The sequence below is a fragment of the Poromitra crassiceps genome, assembly GCF_964638095.1.
Source record: "Poromitra crassiceps genome assembly, chromosome: 13".
Lineage (NCBI taxonomy): Eukaryota > Metazoa > Chordata > Actinopteri > Beryciformes > Melamphaidae > Poromitra > Poromitra crassiceps.
In genome coordinates, this window is record NC_139644.1 from 42,716,169 (window position 1) to 42,725,495 (window position 9,327).

Below are 9,327 nucleotides of genomic sequence, written 5' to 3' on the forward strand. Positions count from 1 at the left end.
CATGTACATTCTGCGCCTGCAGCTAGCACGTACGTTCTGCGCCTGCAGCTAGCACGTACGTTCTGCGCCTGATGGCAGCTAGCACGTACCGAGGACTGTGGCTTTACAGACCAGATACATGAAACAAAGCAGTTTGCCTGTCATTTTCACAACACTCTCGCTCACCAGTTTACATGGTTTCAAAAATAATTTATTTGAAAAACACGGGACTAAAAAACGATATCAAACAAGACGTTTCGGTGTTCATCCAAACACCATCATCAGTTGTAAATGCAGCGGGAAGTAACTCAAACAAGTCAAACAACAACAACAACAAGGCAAACAAATCCACACGAGACAAGTCACATGACAAACACATGGCATGAAGTCACATGACTTCTTGAGATGTAGTCCTTTGTGTTTGTTTGCCAGAGAAGATGGTGTCCTCGGCAGCTTACGGTAGTGCCCCTCCCCCCACTTGTGAGGTGGAGCATGTTGGTTTGTCCATAACGCCTGCCGTGGAGGAACCGTTTTTAACACAGCATTGTAGGCGGAGGACAAGTGATGTCTCAAACCCCCTCCTCTATTTAGTGAAGGTCGTTCCACTTTAACATAGATGACCTCCTTCACCCCTCTGTCGAAGCACCCATCTTCTCTGTCCAAGATGTGGACATCATGGTCTTGGAAACAGTTTCGTAATATAGCTACTTCCAATCCAGAATATGTCTGATAATAGCTTGTTTTCAGGTGACGTCGCGTCAAGAGGGTGACCGGGGCGAGACCATTGACCATTAGCAAAATCGGACAATTTGCTGGAAAAATCGCTTCTTTTCATTCTATATGGATATCCTATATGTTTTGCAATCTTCTGGCGATACCTCAGCGTGGAGGGCCATCCAACCCTCTCGCATTATGTGCTTTTCTCCATTCTCCATAGTGGGTCTGGGAGAGCTGCTCCTCAGACGTCACGCAGACGTCATCCCAATCATGTGGTGGAAAACAAGTTTCAGATGGCCCTGTGGCTGTGTCAGCCTGGGGTTTTGCTTGTGGAGGCAGAACAATAAGGAGACACCTGAATGGGTGATATGATACAGCGACAGGCTCAAGGGGCTCCTGAAGGCCACACTGTGGTGAAAATATGCATGTGTTGGAATGATCTGATGAGATGAAGTTGAAAAACGAGACGAGTGTTTTGTGGGTGCCCTCTCTCTTCTCGTGCACTGCTTCACTACCAGCTGACTAGCTTCTCCCCACACTCAAATATGACGTTGAATCGCTGCGCTCCGCAGACTACATAAATGATGATCTGCAGCATGCAGTAACGTATAGGCCATGTTCACGTTACAGGCAAATCCGATTTGCTGCTAAAGTCATTAATCATCATTATCTTGATTGGTTTCCCAAATCTGATTTGGGAGCGTGTCCGCACTGCCACAAATCTGATTTGGGCAAGTGTTCAAGTCGGATCTGTGTGTCCAGATACAATGAGCCAATGAGCCAACATACAATGTTTCTGGCAGTGTTTGCATGTCTGCTCTCTGCTCTTCAAGTCCCCGCCCCCTGCAAAAGACACTCTCAAATCTGATTTGGGTGATGATCAGCGCGCCCACACTGAAGTCACATCAGTCGAAAGCAGATTGGAAACTACCTCCATATGTGGTTTGGGACAAGTGACACAAATCAGACTTGGAGCGTCCAGACTCATAAAACCAATGAAATGGATAGAATCATTAATAGGTCACTAAAGTTCACAAATCAGATTTGGCCTCCTAGTCTGAACATGGCCCTAGTGTATCGGCGTAAGAACTCTCATGGGTCTGGCGTTGAGACTACCAGCTGACCAGCCAATCAGAGTGATTTCTCTACCAGCTGACCAGCCAATCAGAGTGATTTCTCTCACGGATGGCCAACTCGAGGTAATGGTGCGGGACACAGCACAAAGACTACGGCCACAGGACACGCTCGCTGTGTCTGTGGTTTGATGCTCACCTGACAGTCCTCCGACGTCCATCTTCTTCAGGTTCTTGGCCTCCATGATGTTAACGGTTAGCTTACCGGCCGTGGGCACGTAACGCAGGGAGATGCAGACGTCACCTAGTTTCTCTTGCTGTCGGGGACGACACAGGCATGCACGCACACACACACACACACACACACACACACACACACACACACACACACACGCACGCACGCACGCACGCACGCATGCACACACACACACACACACACACACACACAAGAAAAAAACTGAAATACTCAAGAAGAAGAAGATACTCTTCGTCCTACTTGTTCTTCTTCTCCTCCCTTTTTGTTGCAGACGAACGTCACTCACCTCCTCTTTCTCTCCTCCAGACAGATCCCTCCACTCGTGTATGGGCTGAGCCAGGTCGATGCTGTTCATGGGGATCTTGATGTCGCCGATCAAGTCGTGTTTCCCAAAACGGTCAAAGTCAAAGACCTGCAGCACCAGAGTTTGACCTGCCAAGTCATTGAATGGGATCTAGAGAGAGAGACAGAGAGAGAGAGAGACACAGACACACACACACACACACACACACAGAGAGAGAGAGAGAGAGAGAGAGAGAGAGAGAGAGAGAGAGAGAGAGAGAGAGAGAGAGAGAGAGAGAGAGAGAAGACAAATTCTTCTTAAAATCTCAATGGTCAAAAGGCTTCACTCCAAGGTGCTGTAGAAACATTTGTGGGGCCCTGATGTTAAAGAAAAAGGTAAGTCATCATACCATCCAAACTGTTGCTATTCTGTAAGCAAACTTACAATGAATCAAACTAATACTGTTGGAAGGTAATGCTTAAATGTTTAAACCACTGAACAAAATACATCCCTGGCTATTAAGCCTCACTTAGCCGCTAATCATTTATTGGGTGAGACTGGGTTCCCCAAAATGCATCATAGGCCTGGAAATATTAAGCATTTTGTGCAAAACTCCTGCTCTTGCATACATGCTTGACAGCACTACAACAGCTCAAGTTAATAGTTCTAATACTTATTTGGTTGAAAGACGTCTACAGACCTTAAAGGTGAAGGTCTCATTGAAGACGGGGTTGAGGTTCTTGCGCTGGATTTTAGTCTCAAACTTCTTCTTCTTGTCCGGTAGCATGTAGACTTTCACGTAAGGGTCTGACGTCCCGCCCATGTCCATCGCAGCCAGGTCCTGACCCTGGAGGATTCCCACTATCAGCTAGAGGAGGGAGGGGGAGATGATAGCTTCAGAGATGATGAACTACCATGACTGTTATGAGTCAGGATAGCTTCAGAGAGGATGAACTACCACGACTGTTATGAGTCAGGACGGGACCAGAAGCCATTCAGAACGCAATATGGGGTTCATGATTCGAGAAGAACCACGGTATGATGTCATAAATAAAGGTTCAATGACAACAAACTGTGCAGAATAAAATAATTAAATGTTGCGCAAATCACAATTAATTTTTCTGCCCTGCAATACATGGTCACATTTTTGTATCATGATCTGTCTTCTACTAATAAGAATGAGAAGTGTCCGTCCGTGCGTGCGTGCGTGCGTGCGTGTGTGAGCTGAATTTTGAAATGTTATGTGGTTTCTCCTGTTTCTAAATATATCTGAACCGTTTGGTTTGACAAAGTAAAACTATTTTTATAAGCATTTTACAAAATGTCTATGGGAAAATAAATCGCAGATGAAAATCTCTGGTACAGTGCTGAAGCAGGAAGTGATTTTGGCTCTCTATTGAATTTCGATAGGTATTGGTGCGCATACTTTCAAAGTTGTGTTTGTACTGTGTGTGTGTGTGTGTGTGTGTGTGTGTGTGTGTGTGTGTGCGTGCGTGCGTGCGTGCGTGCGTGCGTGCGTGCGTGCGTGCGTGCGTGCGTGCGTGTGTGTGTCTGTGTCTGTGTACCTGGTTATCGGTGAAGTTATAGTCTAGTGTGTACTCCAGTTTGCCAAAGAACTCCTTTTCTTCCTCCTCCTTCCCTGCCTCTCCTTCCTGGAACACACACAGCAGATCACAGGTCAGCAGATAACACACTGTGAACCTCCTGGAACACACACACAGCAGATCACAGGTCAGCAGATAACACACTGTGAACCTGCTGGAACACACACAGCAGATCACAGGTCAGCAGATAACACAGTGTGAACCTCCTGGAACACACACAGCAGATCACAGGTCAGCAGATAACACATTGTGAACCTCCTGGTCCCCTTGCTTCCCAGTCAAATACACCGTCAAGCAGGCTCGGCTTTGGGGGCGTGATTGACAGGTCGCCTGTCCAGTGAGCGCGCAGCTCCCCAATTAAAAAAAAGAAGAAGATGGCGACGGTCAAAATGCCAAACCCCAGGCTTCAAAACGAGAGTCCACACATCAATGGGTGATGTCACAGTGGCTATGTTCATATGTTTATACAGTCTATGGATTCAGCCCATAGCTCTTTGTCCATATGTTTATCCACCTTATTTTTGAATGCCCCACTGTACAAATAATTGTGGGTACAAGTTCCGGTTGAACGTGACTTATTGTTGCAGCTTGCCATTTCCTTTGTTATACTCTGGCTGCAGACCCGAATTATAAACCGGAAACTGGAGTACGTTATAAAAGTTATAAATATAGTCACATTATAAACAACTAACCAATGATGGGGGTCCGTATGGAAACAGTGTTACTCGAAATGGTTAAAAGTTAAATCAATTTGGTCATTTAGTGGCGTTTTACTGCCATGTAACATAGCTAGCTAGCCGCTAACATTAGCCACAGTAGGCTGCGCACTGCGCTCTTAAAGGGATATTTATCGACGAGATTTCTGCCAAGCTGGACCTGATTAGTGATTTGCTCCGTTCGCCCAGACGGGTGTCAAGCTGTCAGCAACAAGGCTGGGAGGATCACACCGGAAGAAAAACACAGAGGCATCATGGCCGCTAGAAATAAGGTGGATACAGTCTATGGATTCAGCTCATAGCTCTTTGTCCATATGTTTATACAGTCTATGGATTCAGCGCATAGCTCTTTGAATTTGTATGTCAAATAGGTAAAGTAATATGATGTAATAATTAAAAGTTCAAATATGTATGATGGTATGATAGAATTAGTTAAAAGGCAGAAAAGATTTGACTTTAATCTCACCACACCAAGATATATTGCAATGAATTTAGAAAGCCTGGAAAGATTCAATTTCATTTTTACAACTCAATATGGAGTGAATTCTGTCTGGTTCTTCCTGACAGGTCTCTCCTCACCTTGGTGTCTCCCCCCTCCTCTGGTCTCTCCTCACCTTGGTGTCTCCCTCCTGACAGGTCTCTCCTCACCTTGGTGTCTCCCTCCTGTCAGGTCTCTCCTCACCTTGGTGTCTCCCTCCTGACAGGTCTCTCCTCACCTTGGTGTCTCCCTCCTGACAGGTCTCTCCTCACCTTGGTGTCTCCCTCCTGACAGGTCTCTCCTCACCTTGGTGTCTCCCTCCTGACAGGTCTCTCCTCACCTTGGTGTCTCCCTCCTGTCAGGTCTCTCCTCACCTTGGTGTCTCCCTCCTGTCAGGTCTCTCCTCACCTTGGTGTCTCCCTCCTGACAGGTCTCTCCTCACCTTGGTGTCTCCCTCCTGACAGGTCTCTCCTCACCTTGGTGTCTCCCTCCTGACAGGTCTCTCCTCACCTTGGTGTCTCCCTCCTGACAGGTCTCTCCTCACCTTGGTGTCTCCCTCCTGACAGGTCTCTCCTCACCTTGGTGTCTCCCTCCTGACAGGTCTCTCCTCACCTTGGTGTCTCCCTCCTGACAGGTCTCTCCTCACCTTGGTGTCTCCCTCCTGACAGGTCTCTCCTCCCCTTGGTGTCTCCCTCCTGACAGGTCTCTCCTCCCCTTGGTGTCTCCCTCCTGACAGGTCTCTCCTCACCTTGGTGTCTCCCTCCTGACACGTCTCTCCTCACCTTGGTGTCTCCCTCCTGACAGGTCTCTCCTCACCTTGGTGTCTCCCTCCTGACAGGTCTCTCCTCACCTTGGTGTCTCCCCCCTCCTGACAGGTCTCTCCTCACCTTGGTGTCTCCCTCCTGACAGGTCTCTCCTCACCTTGGTGTCTCCCCCCTCCTGACAGGTCTCTCCTCACCTTGGTGTCTCCCTCCTCTGCCCCGTCTCCCTCCTGACAGGTCTCTCCTCACCTTGGTGTCTCCCCCCTCCTCTCTCCTCACCTTGGTGTCTCCCTCCTGACAGGTCTCTCCTCACCTTGGTGTCTCCCTCCTGACACGTCTCTCCTCACCTTGGTGTCTCCCCCCTCCTGACAGGTCTCTCCTCACCTTGGTGTCTCCCTCCTCTGCGCCGTCTCCCTCCTTCTTCCGGCGTCCTCGGCCTCCCTTCCTCTCGCGGACCTTCTTGGGCTTCTTGCTCTTGTTGATGCACTTCCTGTAGATGCAGAAGCTGAGGCAGCCGACCAGGGCGAGGACCACAAACACGATGGCACCTACGGCCCACATGGGCACTGAGAGGAGAGAGAGAGGGGACAGAGACAAAGGTGGCTCGTGTGTACGTCCCTTAAGAAGAGCATTGAGACTGGGTGCTGACAGTAGAACGGTCACAGTGACCTTGGACTTTGTGACCTTTGACCACCAAAATGTAATCAGTTCATCCTTGAGTGGATGTTTGAGCAAAATTCGATGAAATTCCGTCAAGGCGTTCCGAGATATCGCGTTAACGAACATCAGACGGACGTACGGACGGACAACCCGAAACAATAATGCCTCTGGCTCAGCTATCGCTCAGAAGAACCCTTCTCCGGCTAAATAAAGGCTCAGAAGAACCCTTCTCCTGCTAAATAAAGGCCCAGAAAATGTTAGATGATGTCACCAATGATGACGACGTCAACAGTGATGATGTGGTAATTGATGATAAGTTCATCATTGAATATTTACACCTGACATTTAAGTTGAGTGATTTCACTTATGATGTAATGTTGTCACGTTGGAGGTCTAGAAGAGTTCAGCTCTGCCAGCTTCACACGGTCAGATCGTAGAATCATCCATGGCCCGTTCACGTTTACTCTCGCCTGCAAGCCTTTTACGTCCGGCATGTGTCTGAGAATGAATCCACCTGACCCCGGCCTAACAGACAAAGCCTTCTCTGGCTAAATAAAACCCTTCTCTGGTTCAAATGGTACGAGAGATGGACTTACTGCGGAGTTTATGGTCTTGAAGAGCAGAGACGTCACATGCAGAGAATGAGAGAGAGCAGAATAAATCGATGTAAGTTTGCATTATGGTGAAACAGATTAAATTATGATATTCATTTCATGATGTGGGGCTATGATAAAAATGGATCAGCACAATCCATCATGCTGTTCCTCATATTAGCTCCAGATAGTTAGCCACAAACGTATACAAGGTCAACGGGGTCACGCTCCTGTCTGTGCGAGCTGATGAGGGTCATGAAATGTACTCTGTGTGCAGTGTGTGTGTGTGTGTGTGTGTGTGTGTGCAGTGTGCACATTTCAGTGAGAATCAGAATCAAAAAAACTATCGTAACGGACATCCCGTCTTTTATTGTCACACAGTCACACACCAACACATGCATGCGGCCACAACACACTCATGCTGACGGTGGCCGGTGAAAAGTGTCCTCTGCATTTAACCCATCCAGGCTTGTCCTTTCCTCCAGGGGGCAGGCCAGGAGCAGTGGTCGCTTTTTCTTTCCAGCGCCCGGGGACCAACTTCGGATGTTGTCGTCACTGGTCGGATGACGATGACGGTCTTCTGCATGTTTTTTAGTGGGGGGGTTATGTACGGAGGAACCCCCTGGGGGGTACGGGGAGAACATGCAAACTCCACACATAAAGGCCCTTTCGACGAGATAACCCACCTGTGCAGTAGGCACTGAGGATATGGGTGCGGGGAACACAACCCCAGCGCCCACAGCGTCCCAGGCGAGAATCGAACTCAGGACCTTCTAGCTGTGAGGCGACAGCGATACCGACTGCGCCACCGTACCCCCACTATGAGGGGATGATCATTAAAACCGATGTTTTTCTTTTTCTTGATTTCTCATGCGGATGACATCTAATTAACATTTGTATATGTATGACATGAACACAGGACATATAAAGTAAAGGAATGTTTAAAGGAATCTTATTGACTTTAAAAATCCATACAGTAAGTTAGGCCTCCAGCTGTTTCAAACACAGCGGTCTCACATAGACAGAGACACCACCATCTCTCCACAGACAGAGATGCAGCGATCTCTCCATAATACAGACAGACATGCACCAAGTATCGCTGCTGTATCTCGTTGGCTCATTTTTGGCAGTTTGTAAGTAAAAAATATATAAAATTAGTGTACTTAAAATTTTGTTCCCATTGTTCTCAGGTGGGACAAGGCCCAAAATGATCACTGTAAGCGAAGTATTGATCACTATAAGCAAATTTAAACAGCATGTGTATAGGAATGATTCAGGACCAAGCTTTTTTATCAATATAACCGGTTGATCACTATAACCGTGATCACTATACGCGGATGCGTAGTATGAGGAGCAGCATGGATTCTGCTGAGAAAATCCTAGCATTTCTGAAGCTGTAACCAGAAAATGTTTGGTATCTTCAAATAAATGATAAATAAGTAACTATTACAGTAATCGTAAGTGATCATTCATTTTCTGTCATGTGTGTGTGTGTGTGTGTGTGTGTGTGTGTGTGTGTGTGTGTGTGTGTGTGTGTGTGTGTGTGCGTGCGTGCGTGCGTGCGTGCGTGCGTGTGTGTGTGTGTGTGTGTGTGTGTGTGTGTGCGTGTGCGTGTGTGTGTGTGCGTGTGTGTGTGTGTGTGTTGCGCGTACTGACTTGGCAGGTGTGTTAGCTCATTGTAGAACTTCTTCTTCATGTGTGTGTACTGGTGGGGGTTGTGGTGGGAGGGGGGGACGCGAGGGCGCTCTCTCTCCTCCTCCTCCTCCTCCCCCTCCTCCCTCGCCGCTGCCCTGCGGAGCCGCACCCCCGCCGAGCTGACCAATCGCATCGCTGCTCTGGAAAACATGGGGGAGAAGACGGCAAATGGTCAGAAAACAGATAGTTCGCCAGTACGCTTTTCTGATTGGTTGATTTGATTCACACTGAAGCCACTTTGCAACCTTTTTAAGCCCTTCAAACGTAAACTATATATATATATATATATATATATATAGTAATTAAATTGAGTGATCTATTTTGATTCAAAGGAGAGATCGTCCCCTAAGGGTGACCAGCCTGTACCCCTGTAACAGCAGGTGACGTAAAAATAAAACAAAACACATAGTATATATATATGTGCATACACGCACATATATATGCATCAATGCACATGTACATACACAATTATATAGCACTAAAAAGAAACAGAACAAACAAAAACAAGCGGC

The 9,327-nt window shown here is 47.5% G+C and overlaps 1 protein-coding gene across 1 annotated transcript in view; it reads right to left on the minus strand.

Moving 5' to 3' along the window:
• syt5a (synaptotagmin Va) overlaps positions 1 to 8,948 on the minus strand; it is a gene marked incomplete at both ends in the record, with an annotated part of 10,832 nt that extends 1,884 nt beyond the window's left edge. The window contains 6 exons of the mRNA XM_083648860.1: positions 1,969 to 2,086; positions 2,312 to 2,479; positions 3,009 to 3,176; positions 3,874 to 3,960; positions 6,252 to 6,433; positions 8,777 to 8,948. Coding sequence (XP_083504986.1) covers positions 1,969 to 2,086; positions 2,312 to 2,479; positions 3,009 to 3,176; positions 3,874 to 3,960; positions 6,252 to 6,433; positions 8,777 to 8,948 — 895 coding nt within the window. The remainder of the gene's footprint in view (positions 1 to 1,968; positions 2,087 to 2,311; positions 2,480 to 3,008; positions 3,177 to 3,873; positions 3,961 to 6,251; positions 6,434 to 8,776) is intronic.
• Between the last annotated feature and the right edge of the window lie 379 nt (positions 8,949 to 9,327).